Raw genomic sequence first — 15,935 nt, 5'->3', positions numbered from 1 at the left:
AAGTGGTAACAGCGTCACAGCCACCTTTGAAGACATCTTTGCGAGAGGTCGAGTACCTCAAAAACTACAAACAGACGGCGGGAAGGAAGTTTTAAACAAACCTTTCCAGAAATTATTAAAGCAACACGCTGTTCAACATTTTGTAACGCATACAGAGGTAAAAGCGGAGGTTGTAGAGCGTTTTAACAGAACTTTAAAATCAAAGATGTGGCGATATTTCACAGCCAACAATACCTACAGATACGTGGATGTTCTACAGGCTTTTATAGATGTTTATAACGCCAGTTACCATAGAACAATCAAAATGGCCCCGGTGGAGGTAACAGCTGATAATTTGTTAAAGGTGTGGAGAACTGTGTATGGCAGTCGACTTGCATCAAGGGTCAAGAAACCAGTTTTAAAAGAAAGGGATCATGTCAGGGTTTCAAAGTTGAAGGGTGTTTTCACCAAAGGCTACCAACAGACCTTCAGCGATAAGATATTCATAGTGGAAAGTGTGGAGCTTAAAGAAGGGGTATATATTTACAAGTGGAAGGACTATGCTGGGACAGAGTTACAAAAGGTGCCTTGCGATTCGAACAGGGTGTAAAAGGTTGAAAAGGTTCTGAAAAGGGAAGGCACCGGAGCTAAGAGACAGGCGTTGGTCAAAAGGCTGGGGTGGCCTGAGAAATTTTACAGTTGGGTGTTGGACAGCTTGCTGCATGTGGTGTGAGGCTGCACTGTAAGCGCCGCAATGGAGAACGCACCTTTTTATATTATGCTGCTGTCCAACGCTTCGAAGGGTATGTTCCCCAGCAATCAGATTTCTAATTATACGGTGAAACTGGCGAAACCTGTGGATTTGAAAGGACCATGGGAGGTGGCCCTAATGGAGATACAGTACCCTAGAACATTTACAAAGCACAAGGCTAAATTTAGTATAAAGCGTGAGCAGGACCCTCTGAGGATCCATGTGGGATTTCCTCATGGCTATTACCCAACTGTTTCCTCAGTGGTCGACGCCATCAACAAATCTATAGGCAGCATTGAAACATATGCGAATATACATCTGGTGTCGGATAACGTTAGAAGAAAAGTGTTTCTTAAAGCCTCGGAGCTCATTACAGTGTTTAACTGTTCAGGTAAATTGCCTTCAGTTTTAGGGACTGTACAACATGTAAAAAGGCAGGTTGATCCAGACCCTACGTGCCCTGATATTAACGGCGGATTTCATACACTCTACGTGTATATCGACATCGTAGAACCACAGAGGATTGGTGATAGTTATTCGCCGTTGTTGAGATGGGTTCCTGTGAAGGGGGAAAATAACACAATGGTTAATATACAACATCACAAACCGACTACATGGCAATTTCCAAAAACCATTTTGACACTATAACCATCATGATCTACGATGATCAATCAGAGCCGGTGGCCTTTAAATACAGGAAAGTTATTGTTAAGCTTCATTTAAGGCCACGCTTTGACGGTGACTATTTGGCAGGCGCAATGGTCATTATGAAAACATACAGGGATTATTATAGGGTTCAGACGGGTTATGGGAGTCCACTGCCCTACTTTCAAGGGGCCCTCGTTATGTACGGTGCTGGATTGGGGGGCTTCTTTCGGAGTTTTTTTAGAAGAGCCATGCCGTTCTTGAGACGGGGATACGAAATTGCAAAACCTCACATTAAAACCGCTGCCTCGAACATAGCCCATGACACTGTGGGCTCTGTAACGTCAGCTGTTGCAGAGCGCATGAATAAACAACCCCAGGAAGGAGCAGGGTTGCTGTACAAGGCACACGCTGCTGTTAAAAGGAGGCGAAGGGTTTCGGGGCGTAGGGGCCCACCAATGTCCTATAAAAAACTGAGGACTTCTTCAAAAGACCCACACAAAAGAAGAGTCGTAAGATGGAGGAGATCTTCCAAGAAGAAGAAGAGGTTGCCTTCTAGTGCAAATATTTTTTAAAGCCGCTATGGCCGTCGTACACTGTGCCTCGGGTGAATGTGCCAACTCAGAGCTAGATCTGTTTTCACTTAAACCCACACAGACTAGCATCAAGAACAGTTTGTTCCTGGAAGTATCACCTCTAGCCGCTCTGACACTTCTGGCGCCGATAGAGTTTTATGTATCAGGGTCAACGGATATGTATCTGGATCTCAACAACACCCTGTTACACCTCGTATGTAAAATAACCAAAGCAAACATCACCAACATCGAGGATGATGCTAAAGTGGCGCCGATCGCATACCTCATCGCAACCATGTTTAATGAAGTGGACATTAACCCGGAGGATCGACTCGTCACGCAGAGTGATAACATGTACGCCTACAAGGCATACATAGAGAGTATTCTAAATTACAGTTGCGAAGCCCTGGACACACAGCTTTAGGCGGGACTCTTCTACAAAGATACTGAAGTGCATTTTGAGGACACGGTGTTGGACGGCTCCAACACTGGTTTAAAAAAAAGAGCCAGCTTTGCAGCCGGCAGTAGGCAATTTGATCTCCTGGGGCACATACATTCAGACCTTTTCTTCCAAGATAAGCTTCTAATCAACGGTATAGATCTTAAGATCAAACTCACCCGCAACAAGGATGCATTCTTTCTCATCAGCGGCGAAGCGGAACAGTATAAACTGGTTATATTGTCCACGAGTCTGTTTATAAAGAGAGTGAAAGTGTCACTGAGTGTCAGACTGGCCCATGCTGAAGCTTTACAACTATCGAACTCAAAGTACACCATTGAAAGAGTGGCTCTGAAGATATTCAGCATCTCTGCCGGAACTAGATTGACGCAGCAGCAGAACCTATTTCTGGGCCAGTTACCGAAACTCATCATCATCAGGTTTGTGGACAATACAGCTTTTAGTGGACTCTATACCACAAACCCTTTCAACTTCAAATACTACGATATCAACTGTGCCACACTGGTCAACGAGGGCAATGTTATCCCCGCAAAACCATTCATTCCGAGTTTTGGAACATCCAATTTTGTCAGGGAATATCTCAGACTGGTCTCGATAACGGGGAAACATCTGCGGGACTCAAGAGTCATTGTTTCAAGAGAGGGGTATGGGGCTGGCTATACGTTTTTTGCGTTCGACCTGACGCCGGATATGGAAGATGGTGACCACTACAGTTTGATCAGAAATGGAAATCTAAAAGCTGAAATACGTTTTACACAGGCTTTGGCGAACAATGTGAACATGGCTGTATTTTCTGTATTTGACAGCGTTATTCAGGTCAATCATGCCCGCCAACTTATGTTTGACTATCATTAAAAGCTTGTAAAATGGACACTACTGAGATACGTGACTTCTTAAGTAGACGTAGATATGCTAAGAAATACTTTTTAGGTGTATTTCCGAGCGATGGAATACCTGAAAAGATAGGCCCTGAAAGACTCTGCACCCTAGTCCTTAACACTGACCCGCATTACAAGGGCGGTATACACTGGGCTGTTTCTTGATGTAGACAAGGTTATAGTGTTTGACAGTTTAACAACGTACTGTATTGTTATGAAATATGTGACTGAAAAGACTAGGCCACTATCGAGCATTGTTAAAACAGAATATGGTGTATGCCAAAGGTGTAAGGCTTTGTAAAGTTTCTATTGTACTGATGATTGTCTAAAATAAAAAAAGTAACCTGAAAACAGGCTGTGCATTTTTATCTCCCATCACACATTTTAAAACCATTAAAAAAATAATGTCGGACTACTGATGAAATGTTAAACGTGTTTATTAGAAACAGTTAAAAATCTTATGACATGCAAACCTTTTTTAACAATACTGTACACTGGTTCAAATTTCGGGATTACATTAGAGCGGTAACTAGGTGTCCATTCTGAACAGTCTCTTTTTAGGAACTAGTTATAGAGCGCCAGCGCTCCCAGACGGTGTTAGCTGCGGGTAGAAAGGTGATGTTGGCAATAGCGGTCCCCTGGTAAAAACACCAGGGCCGGAACCTTTCAAACTTTCAGGCCTTCACCGATGGTCGGCGTTACCGATCATCGTGGAGGGGATATTGAGTTCCGCAGCGGTGCTTAGGAACTGCTCCCAACCTCTAGGAGCGTCTTGTGTCAATAGGGTTTTACCGTGCATGAGACCTCTGACCAGATCATACATGTGTGATCCAGCAACCTGCTGCCCCTTGTAAACTATTTCACCCCTGTTGTCCCAAGAGGTCAAATCTTTAGTAGCAGCCATTTTACGGAGCAACATTTGAGCAGCCCCTCTGTACTTCTGACTTATATTTTTTAAAAGGTCTACGACAAAAGCGTCTGTGGTGGGTGAGGGTCCAAGGTCTTGAGGAGCTACTGGGTCAGCTGCCAGCTGTTCCTCTGCAGGGGTGTACAGCGTTAGTTTGTTTTTTTCATCGTGCAGTTGCTTGTAATACTGTAAAAAGTTTTAAAGTGCTCCTGAGTAAAGCCCCGCTTTGTCGTGTGGTTTTAAATTGGTTAGGTTCAAAATGGTTTTGATCTCAGCATCGAGCTGATGGCGTGGCACAAGGTACATTTTTTGGGAGTGCTCCATCATGTCCTTGACACTGTTATTAAGGGTATAGCTATACCCAACAGGGAACCTATAAAGCCTCCTGACTGTTTGACCAGTTTCCTTTTTTTTGCTGAGCTTCTTAATAATGTGCCGCTTCTTCTTCGTCACACTGAACTGGCTCGTCGATAACGGAACATTACCTTTTAGGGTGTTTAGGGGTATTTCTTAAATGGCCGCAACTAAATCGTCCGAGGCAGTGCATAGGATAGCTTTTCTTTTCATGGGGCTGACTGTGACCAGCATTTTTAGGAGGTCTAAATTCCTCCGTAGCCGCGCAGACATTGTGGTGACCATATATTACAAGGTTTAGAGTATAAATGTTATAAAAGTCTTTTTAAGGGGTCTTTTTATAAGCTTTGGGGGCTATTTTAGGTATGTAAGTGACTGGAAAGTCCGGGGGGAAAATACCGGTGCATAGTCTGTAGTCTTCTAGAGTGTCGGGTTGTAAATCGACCAGTAAATAACCATGGGGTTTGACGGTGGCATCGTTAAAAGTTTCCATGAAAAACTGGATGTTTCCGGGGTACATCTGTTTAGCTATAATTGCTATCTGTAGCTTGTCGTGGGGGGTTTTAAATAAGAGCAAGTATGAGACGTTGAGAGTTATAGACGACTGCTTTTGCCCTTGTAAAACAAGTTCTGCACGATGTAGCATATACTCAGGTTACGATGATGTGAATATTCAGTAAATGCTCTCTCAAACACGGGGTGGTCACCTCCTTCATGCATGAGATCATCCACAGCGACCATTTTTACAAGGTGTTTAGGTAACAAGTCGTCGTCGTTGAGGTTATTAGGGATGCCTTCTATAAACCTGATGTGTGGGAACTTTAGGGAGAGTTCTGTGTAAAGATCTTGCCAGCAAGAATAAAGCCATACAATGTTGTTAGGGGTCTGAGATTAAACACCGGGAGCATTTTCAAGCAGTTTCTTTATAAAATAACTTTTACCGCTATTTGAGGGGCCGGCTAGAACGCATGAGAAGGGGTCGTCACGCTAATGTTTTTTAATAACCGTACGGTAGCGTTTTGTAGTCCTCAGCAAGGACCTGTTTATTAAACACTACGCGCAGTGTTTTATACAACGGTTGTGTTGTAATTTCCCACCTCCTTTTGGACCTGACTATGCTGCGGTGATTTACGACTACTGCTCTGCTATTTTCATGGTCGCTCGATGCATAGTACTCATGCACCAGTCCCTTCAGACTGTCAAAATGTATTTTAACCGTGTTGTTAACGTTTAAAGTGCCTTTGACCTTGATGCAGACCTTGTTGTTAGAGGTTTTGTAACTGTAGGTCTTGGGCCCTGAGGACGTATATTCAAGTATGTACTCATTCTTTTCGAGTTCGCTGGTCAAATCACCTAGATAATCACCCAGCGGCGGATTTTCATCCCCCTCTTTACTAACAAAAATAACGGAGTCTGTGTCATGGTACAAACATCATTCCTGAAGCTTATCCAACTATCTGTAAAGCTGTAGACAAGCGTGAGCAGTTGTGAAGCACGCTGTGAAGATGTTTATATTAGGATGTGGGGTACTTTTTGGTGTATTTCCAGCATAGAACGGCCGTCTCATCGTCTATAAATTCATAACTGGACACGTCATAAGGCGGGGCAAATAGATATTTAAAAAGCTCGTTGGGGTGTGTGACGATGAATGTGTTTGACAGATGTGTGCTCTGTGCAAATTTACTCCACAAGGAATTAAGACAGAGCTTGGCCGTCTGGCAAGGTTAACCTTAATGAACTCAGGTCTTAATTTAATACCCTCGTGAGCATGGTAATCAGCAATATACTTTTGTTTTGTGGGTTTATCACTGCACCAGTCGTGATACCACGATGCCTCCTGTTTGTCTCTGAGAAACAGATTGATGAACTCAAGAGTTGAGTTGTGGTGTGTGGAAAGTGCCAAATCTCCAGTATTTTACCAAAACGGTAATCTTTCTCGAGGGCTGCTTGTACCTCGATGGCACACCAGGTCCCCTCCAGCAGCCTTTGTTCATCACTATGTGTACACACGCTGGTCTGTTTACTTTCAGCTCATGTTCAGCATAGTGGGAACATTAGCTTGCCGTCAACTCTGTACAGAAGTACTGGGAGGTAAAGCTTCCGTGGAGGGTGAATTTGACACTTAACGAGCCAAAAGTATTCATTGAGTCGCTTAAAGTTCCTGTATATGATCCTAGGATGCCCCATTGGGTACAACTTCACTTTGTTCACATAGGGATATAGACTGGTGGTCATAGTAGTGTATTTTCTCACCCTCACCAGCGACACGGTACAGTTGTATAGCATTTGTACGACCGCTGAATAAGGCGTCGTGGGGTTCCAGAGGTTCTGGTAACTGGCGACTCTTAATAAAGGCGCTCAGTTCAACATCTTTTGCTAATTCGTCTAACCACTCGTGTTCCCAGAGGTTTCTCAAAGCAAAACCACTGTTCTCAATATACTGCGCCTTGGCCAGAGTACTACGGTGCAGATGTTCAAATGTGGTGCCCTGCAGTCTATTATACTCATGGGGCTTGTAACAACACGGGCAACCATGATAAAAACAACCGTTGAACTCAAAGGCAATTGGCACCCCGTTAATTAGCGCATACCCGTCTAGGTGGTAGCGGCCCAGGCGGTATTCACCACCCTGCAATGCATGTTGGATGAAGATGTTCTCTTTCTCCGAAACGTACATGAGCCACTGAATAGACGAGGTGGAGTGTTAAAAAAAGTGAGGGAAATAACCTTTACAGCCTTCAAAAACAAAGGCTTTTGGCAACTTGCTCAAATTCATGGGCAAAAAATTCAAGGTGTCTATGAATCTAATTGCAAAAGGCACAACCTTTAACAACATCAGTTTGGAACCCTGAGTGATGAGGTCCACAGCCAACTTTTCACAAATCAGGTCCCAGAGAATAAAGAACGAGCCGTACGCTTTTGAGTTGTGCGCTAACATTGTATACTCGTAGTATTTTGGTTGCATGGACGTGTTGAGGAAATCGTTCATGCAAGACCGGCCTTCAAACTCCCAGTTTTCATTGGATGTTAGATGATTGGCGTAAATGTAGTTAGGCTGGTGCACACCTGTCTCCTGCGTACACTCTATATAGAGTGAGATATAGTCTTCTGTTTTTCTCTGGGGGTGTCCTATGAGCATGTAACATTCATGCGACAACCAGGGTATAAAAAATGCTTTACAACGGGGACATTGCATACCTTTACAGTCGTGGTCCTCGGCCTTGTAACGACCGCAAGCTCCACAATATGATTTACGGACACACTGTGCGAGGTTTATATGCACATTCGAACAGGCTTGTGATCGACAGAACATCTTGCACGTCGAACAGTTCACCTTCTGAGTGTCACTGGCGACACACCCGTCCCTCTGACACATTTTACAGTGCATTTCACACTGGTGTCTGGTTCGGTTGTTGTATATGTGGTCGCAGTGTTCGCACACACTCTTGGCTCCTAGAAAACCCTTCAGGTTCAAGATGCCGTAAAAGTGGTTTTCATGATGTGGCACATAAACAGTCTTGTTTCTGACACGTTCATTGGTTGTGAAGTACTTCCAAGAACCGCTGTAGTACAGAACTTTTACCGTAACAGCAAAATGGTTCTCAGAAAGACCCAGGTCCCCAAAACCAACCAGTCTAGATGTAGTTAAAGCACCTCATGGGCGGCAACCGCAATAGACATAATGACATTGTCTGGGGTGGCCCGGTCCACCAACAACCCCACAATGCTTGCCGCCAGACACATGTTGGTACCGCCGGTGTTAAAGTCGAGCAACCAGCGGCATTTTTTACAGATGATTTTACAATATATGACGCTCTTTAAGGTTCTGGAAGCACCGCCCTCACGGCCCTTAACAATGAGGGCGATGATTCTAAAGGTCCCGTACGCCAGTAATTCGGCCTTGCTCTGTAAAAGCTTAGACAGGTTCTCTAGAAACGTCACAGCTTCAAACACATCTCGAGACGACCGTCTGGTGAAGAGAGGACTATTGAGACCCTGCCCTTGAAAACGCATCTAAGGTTAGGCCCCATATCTTGTAACAATTGTTCTATGAGTGTTTGCACTGCCTGATGTATAGCTATAACACCATGATCAGAGCGGTCAAGGTTAACAAACCTAAACTCCTCATAACGCTCTTTGGCATTAAACTGCTCTACAATGCGACTATACTGTCTCACACTTTCCATAAACACCTGTTCTGAAGCCTCAGCAGGAGAATTGTTGGTGGTTGGAGGGCCCCCCGGGGTATCATCCGCAGGTAGTTGACTAAGGTTAGCTGTAGATGTGTTTTTATACCTTCATGTAACACTTAGTCTAGCTTTCTTTAGCTTCCTTATTAAAAGCTTGCGGTTTCTAGCACTACCAGTCCACTTCTGTTTCTTACAGGTCCATTTGGTTTTTGGCAGCCGGCCACAGCCTGTCTGAACAACATTTGGGGGCTTACAAGTGGTGACCCTGACCTTTCACCTTATAAGGGTGGTGATCCTTCAGATTGTTCTGGGCTGAGCCGGGTCTGACCATCACACCTGAGGACCTGTAATTGCCCTTAGCAACTCCTAACTCTATATTTTGAGGCCTTATGGGATGTGTTTGAAGTGTTGAGAGTTCTATTTTAACATGTTTTAAACCGTTAGGTGGTGACTCGCACTGCTTTTGAGATTTTAGCGCCTGTAAAACCCTTAGAGCTTTACTGAGCAAATACTGGGTCTTCTTTTTATATTTAGACCTAAGGAAAGTAGTATTAGTAAAGGTGGGTCTTTCAGTCCCCAGGTCGGTTTGCATGCATAGTCACGCGGGTATGTTACACATGTCCGCAACTGTTAAATCAGCTTGGACCACCGTGCTTCTACACTGGGCCAACCCCTGTATTAAAGCCCTTACGCTAGCTCTGGAGGCCCCAGTATTGTAACAGTTCTTACCCAGTTTTAAAGTCTCTAGAGTCTATAGTCTGAATTTTAACTGTCTAACAGACTGATGTATTTCTTTTATATAGGTGTCCAGGACTCTAGTACGATCCATAGGGCCGGTTTCTAGGTCAATATTTGAGACTTTATGTGTATGAGTGACACCCCCTTGAGGAGCTTCGGCTATAGAACCCTGGTTAACATTGTGACCCTCTTTCTGAGCGGGCGGACTGGCGCAGGGCGTAAAAACAGGGTTCCAATGTGAGCATCCCGGGGTTTGAGAGGCCTGGTCGTCGCTAGACGTGGTCCTAAACTGTGACTTTGTGATCCGCTACACCCTATACTGCTGGCGGGGTATATTGAGGAGGATGGTAAAGACCACTGTGCACAGGCACTTGATGCAGGGCTGGTGGGGTCGTACGCCCCCGGTGGTGTAACTGGCGACAACAGACATGATGAGGTTAAATGCTTATCGTAATAACTCAGGGCCTCGGATGCATCAGAAGTGCTGTGGGTGGGTGATGATGATTGCATTCCTGCTGATTGCAGTCTTGAGGGGGACACATTAGAAGTGTCATGGGGCGCTGCTATGGCTTCAGAGCCCCCTGGAGTACCAGATAACGCCTTTAGAAGCCCTATACAATGGGAATAAGGATCCTCTATTTGATGCTCATTTTCAAAGGCTGTGCCACAAAGACTGTGCTGGAACGTTACACTGCTTGTTGGTGGTAGATCGCTGACATGCCCCCCATATTAGACTCCGATTGTGTTGAACATTTAGAACGTTGAGGGCTTGGTGGTGTAGGCTGAGCCTTAACAACTTTTTTAAAAGACAGGTCTATAGGCGGGGCCTATAGCTCAGGGGTTTGCAACTTCTTACTATTCTTTAAAGACAGGCGATTTATTTTAGGATTGATGCATTGGTTAGGGGTCCCAGCTGCGGTTTCACAGGGTACAAGCTGCGGGGTGTCTGGGTGTGCATGACAATGTCAGAGTGTCTAAGTCGCTGCCCTGATGTAGGTGGTGTAGAGGGGTTCGCGGTATTGGACATGCCCTTTACGGCGGTTGATGTGTTGTAGTAAAGAGCTGTACCTGGGTCATCACTGGTGTCTGTAGAACCGCTGCATTGTAGGTTCTTGGGTCCTGCGGTGTTCACGAATACGGCTAGTGACATGGGGTTTTGAACGGCCCCGTTGTTGACCTTTAAAGACGCCTTCGAGCGTTTAGTCCGGTGACTGACTCCTCCAGAGCTCTTATATGATGACCCTAGGATGTAAAGATAGCTAAATACATATTAGGGGTTGTTATAGCCGCTATACCGCAGGGGTGAAAGAGGTTTGAGACACACTGAGGATTGTATTAATCTGCCCTACAGTTTCCAAAAACACACTTGTGGTTTCCCAGCGTGAGGAGCCATTCTTAGTAGGCACTCTGTCGTTAGACGCTGGGGTCTTCCTCTTGCGTACAGTGTTTTGAACGTTCCCATCCACCTTCTTGGGTGTTACCCCTGGAGTCGCACACCCCGCAGGGGGACCTCGGGATAACAAAATGTAAAAAAAACTTTACATTTACAATATAATACATACACTATACGTGTTCTCTGGGGGCTCCACCGTCACAGGGTTTATGGGTTTTTTTGATTTTCAAGGCGTTTACACTTGGACTCCTTTATTTGCCTGCATAAGTGGTATCCTGAGACATTGTGCACAGAGCATCTTGAACCTGGAGGATCTGTTGCAGAGCATCAACCGCAAGCTGTATTTCTGCATCATAACCTGTACAAGCACACAAACACATGGGTAACCATTAAAGGTAAAATTAAAAAAAAATAACACTCATGGCAACTCTGTTTAGATTGGCCTTATGTCCCATAACTCACTTTGTTGCATGATCTCCGTTTCCTCTGGGGGCGTCGCAAGCTCTTGGAGGTCCTATGTACAAAAGAGACGGAATTGACTTTTAGCACAACTCATTTAATGTTATATGCATAACCCTTTCATAAAACCGTGCAATGTGCTTAAAAAAAAAAAAAAAATCAAATAAAAAAGTCTTGTGAGATACATCTTGTTGCGCCCCTATGTTCTGGAAGTATAATACCCAGAACCATTTGTAGACCTTTTCTCAAAAACTATACACTGTTTACTAAACAAAGGCCACAGGGTGGCGCCCTTGTACACTATAAAGTCTAGGATTCTCTTTATATAATTCTAAAGGTTCCACAACCTTATTTTACTCTTATTATACGGCACCCAGAGATCTTTATAATGACATATAATCACACCAGTTATAAAAATATATAACACTGCACTACTTAAAAGCATTACAATTCCTAGAATTTATACATATACAATAGACCAGAAGCCGAATCCTGGGCCCAGGCCGTGTTTTAACCTTAACTCAACAAGGCTCTGAACCCTGTGAAGGGTGTAGCATGATCTAAACTCCCACCTCCTGGGTGGAGCAGACAAGCTGAGCCAGTTCCAACAGCCCAGGCACAGTCTTTTTTTTTAAAAGGCCTTCTGTGGTAGCAGCATGTGTGGTATGTTTTTCACTGTGCAGACCCTGGACACCAGATTCCCATGAACTACTGTAAGTGGCGGGGTGGGGTCCTGGGGGCCTGAGCCTACTGCTCAATACCCCCATAGTCATAGCATAGTTTTTTTTTTTAATTATTTACCCTGGTGCTTTTTTTTTGTTTTTTTCTATTCATTGTTAAAAAAAGCAAAGAAAAAACAACCATGTGGAGTCCTTGGGGGGGGTGGGGGTGGGGGGGGGGGGGCAAGCCACGTGCTCTGGGGTCCCCAGGGTCACATGTCTTATTTTATCCATTTTACTTTTTTTATTTATTTTTAAACAAATTTGCTCCATGAGCCCCTGGGGATCACCCAAGAGGCCAGAACATGCTTTTTTTTTTTTTTTAACTGTAAGGGGCCCAAGGGCCCAAGCGCGCGGACCCTCAGGCCCCCACCTTGCGCAGGCTGTGATTTCCGCTATAGCCACACTCGTGGTGCGAGGACGGCTCTCAGAAGCCGCGTGGGGCACCCGCGACCTCTGAGAGCCTATCGGAAGGATTAATAATCCTTCTGACCAGCTCTCAGAGGTCGCGGGTGTTCCTCGCGGCCACTGAGAGCCACACTACACAGTAAATTGTGGAGTCTCCGAGGCTCTGAACACCTCAGAGACTCCGTTATAAAAAAATCCGATCAGTTCTCCGAGGTCGAGCGGCCTCAGAGATCTGGTCAGCTTTCTTGATAACGGAGTCTCCGAGGCCTTCTGCGCCTCAGAGACCTCCGTAACTAACTTGACAAAGCAGTTCTCAGAGACCACGGTTTTGATAATTACGGTGGTCTCGGAGGCGCTTAACATCTCGGAGACCACGTTGTCAACAAAGCTGATCAGTTCTCTAAGGCCACGCGGCCTCAGAGAACTGATCTGCTTTGTTGATAATGGGGTCTCCGAGGCTTTCAGTGCCCAGAGACCTCCGTAATTAACATCCCAAATCTGCTCTCAAGAGTCTCTTGAGAGCAGCGCTGAAAAGTTAATAATGAGGGTCCCCAGAGTGCTGGGTATCTCTGGGGACCGCCGTTATTAACTTTTCAGAGTTGTTCTCAAGAGACATTGCGGTCTCTTGAGAGCACAGCTGAAAAGTTAATAACGACGGTGCCCAGAGTGCTGGATGGCTCTGAGGACCAAAGTTATTAACTTTAGAGCGCTGTTCTCAAGAGACCTCGTGGTCTCTTGAAATCAGCGCTGAAAAGTTAATAACAACGGTGCCCCTGAGCGTTGGCCAGCTCTGAGGACACAGTTATTAACTTTAGAGCTCTGCTCACCGAAACTCGGAGAGCAGAGCTCTAAAGTTAATAACCATTCACCCCCCCCAAGAACTCTCCTATTGAAGACACGACCGCTGCAATTAAATGTGTGAACACATAATACTGAGGCCAAGTGCGATAACTTTTAACTCCTGTAAAATGATTGAGGCTGAACAATAAATACAGCACCACAAAAATACAAACACCTGCACAGCCCCTGAACCATCATGTAAAATCAAGCATGTGCTACACCTTCAAAATAAATACAGCCCCACAAAAATACTAACAGTTGCACAGCCCCTGAACCATCACATACAAATTAAGCATGGGCTACACCTTCAAAATAAATACAGCCTCCCAAAAATACAAACAGATGCACAGCCCCTGAACCATCAGGTACAAATTAAGCCTGGGCACCATCCTAACAAAGCACGTGCAGACCCTCAAAAATACACACACACATACGCAGCACCAGAACATACAAGTACAAATTATGCAGCGGTCTCCACCACACAAATGAGTGCAGACCCTCAAAAATACATACAAAAATACACCCCCAGAACCAGTAAGTACAAATTAAGCATTGTCTCCACCCCACAAAATTAGTGCAGACCCTCAAAAATACATACAAAAACACCGTCCCCAGAACCAGTAGGTACAAATTAAGCATTGTCCCCACCCCACAAAATGAGTGCAGACCCTCAAAAATACATACAAAAACACCGTCCCCAGAACCAGTATGTACAAATTAAGCATTGTCCCCACCCCACAAAATTAGTGCAGACCCTCATAAACACTGCACTAGAACCTACAGGTACAAATTAGGCATGGCCTCTACCGCACAAAATGAGTGCAGACCATCAAAAACACATGTAAATGCTCAACATCAGAACCATCATGCACAAATTAAGCCTAGCCACCACCCCACAAGATAAGTGCAGACCCTCAAAATACATGCAAATATATAGCCCCAGAACCTACAAGTACAAATTTGGCATGGCTTCCACCCAACAAAATAAAATGTAGATCCTCAAAATACATGTAGCCACCAGATTACCGCTGACAATCTCCAACATACATTAATATCATTTTAAAAACATGTTCATTTTACTCTGCTATGCATAGTTAAACCGGTTGAGGCTAATAGCAATGTTAAACTACCTTATAACACATACAAACACCACACTGTTACAGACCTTAAGTAGAAGAGGTTTGGCAACACCAGTCTGCGCTCTGCCCTTCATGTTTTCAGCCAGCATGTCCTGATGATGCCCTGCTTGGCACAAACTTCAGTATGTAGTTCAGAAAAAAAAGAGGCCTGTGAAGGTGGGGGTTCTTATACCAGACTCACTATGCTAATTGTGCCTAGGCTTTGTGGTGGGTGGGGCCTGGAAATAGACATCTGTTTTAGGTTGGCAATACTTGTCCATTGTTTTGTTTCAAACTTTTAATTGCATGGTCAGTTTCTAATTTAGCCTCCACTGTGTCCCAGGGAAATCCTGTAGGCACACATCTGTTTTAGCTTTACAATGCCACTCATCCTTTGAGGCCAATCCTAGGAACACTTGGGGCTACATCTGTTTTAGATTTGCAATACTAGTCCTTTGTTTTGTTTCAAACTTTTAAATGCATGGTCAGTTTCTAATTTAACCTCCACTGTGTCCCAGGGAAAACCTGTAGGCACACATCTGTTTTAGATTTACCTTTCTAAATTGATAGGCTGGCTCTAACAGAAGCGTCATTTGACCATTCCCTCTTTTTGGAGTAGCCAACCGGGAGGAGGTTTGGCCAGCCTGTCCACTTCGCAGCCCTGTGAGGGGAGCCCCAAACAGCCACTTGGTCCTGAATGTCTGACATGTCCAGACCTCTTAGGCTCTGGAATTGCTTGTACAATACCAAAGCATTCATTTTACACAGTCCATAGACCATCACCCAGGGGCTAGGACCCAGGCACGTGGCTAATACATGACATCATGAGGTCACAAACCACGTGACACCTCTACACCCCATGTCACTTCCAGGGAGGGCTCTCTGTGGCACCGGAAGTCCCAGTAACGGAAGTGACGTCACTTCCGGGGTGGGATAACTGTCTCTTTACAGTTGATGAGGAAAGGTATCCCCTTATACTACTTCTGTTAATGTATCATTCACATTTGTCTTCCTCCCACTGGTATAGAGCAGGGCGCACTGTGTTAGCCAACCTTATCCATTGGCTAATTTCACTTTGAATTACAGCTTTCTTTCCTTTCACAAGGAGCATATCACACACAATGTATTTCTACTAAATGCCAGACACTAAAGCAGTGTGATTTTTTTTAGACCAAAATCATATTTTTGGTTTTAAATAATATTTTTTATCAGATTAGCAAGGGCTCCTCAGCTCCCCCAAAATACAGTTTGTAAAAAAACATGACAAAAAAACACTAACAAAGCCAAAAGTCTTGCAGCAAATCCAGGTCTATTGGCTTTGCAAGTGCGTGTTTTTGGTGATGTATTCTGCCAGATAGCATTTTGAATTACCATATTGTCTCAGACCAATTTATTTGTTACCCTTTTAGTTATCTTAAAAATAACTTTTTCACCGACTAACATATAAAAAGCCTCGGAGCACTCAATCATGGGTTAAGTTCGCTGGTTTCTCTGATAACTCACTTTTCTCAAATGTAATTA

The 15,935-nt window shown here is 44.5% G+C and overlaps 2 protein-coding genes across 16 annotated transcripts in view; both read left to right on the top strand.

Annotated features, from left to right (window-relative positions):
* PKNOX2 (PBX/knotted 1 homeobox 2) overlaps positions 1 to 15,935 on the top strand; it is a 3,670,033-nt gene that overhangs the window by 1,325,381 nt on the left and 2,328,717 nt on the right. The gene's annotated exons all lie outside the window — the stretch shown is intronic.
* On the top strand, positions 1,958 to 3,265 carry LOC138283566 (uncharacterized protein F54H12.2-like). The gene is made up of 2 exons (XM_069221506.1): positions 1,958 to 2,330; positions 2,526 to 3,265. Exons 1-2 carry the CDS (start codon positions 1,958 to 1,960, stop codon positions 3,263 to 3,265), a joined length of 1,113 nt encoding a protein of 370 aa, XP_069077607.1.

The sequence above is a fragment of the Pleurodeles waltl genome, chromosome 3_1, assembly GCF_031143425.1.
Source record: "Pleurodeles waltl isolate 20211129_DDA chromosome 3_1, aPleWal1.hap1.20221129, whole genome shotgun sequence".
In the NCBI taxonomy this organism is placed as follows: Eukaryota; Metazoa; Chordata; class Amphibia; order Caudata; family Salamandridae; genus Pleurodeles; species Pleurodeles waltl.
The sequence above is the reverse complement of the archived record's forward strand: the minus strand, read 5'-3'. Positions and strand labels throughout refer to the sequence as shown.

Excerpts from the sequence above, each read along its gene's own strand:
- LOC138283566 (XM_069221506.1), top strand. The coding sequence starts at position 1,958 with ATGGCCGTCGTACACTGTGCCTCGGGTGAATGTGCCAACTCAGAGCTA. Across the intron at positions 2,331-2,525 it reads CTACAAGGCATACATAGAGA|ATAAGCTTCTAATCAACGGT; the intron begins GTATTCTAAATT and ends TTTTCTTCCAAG.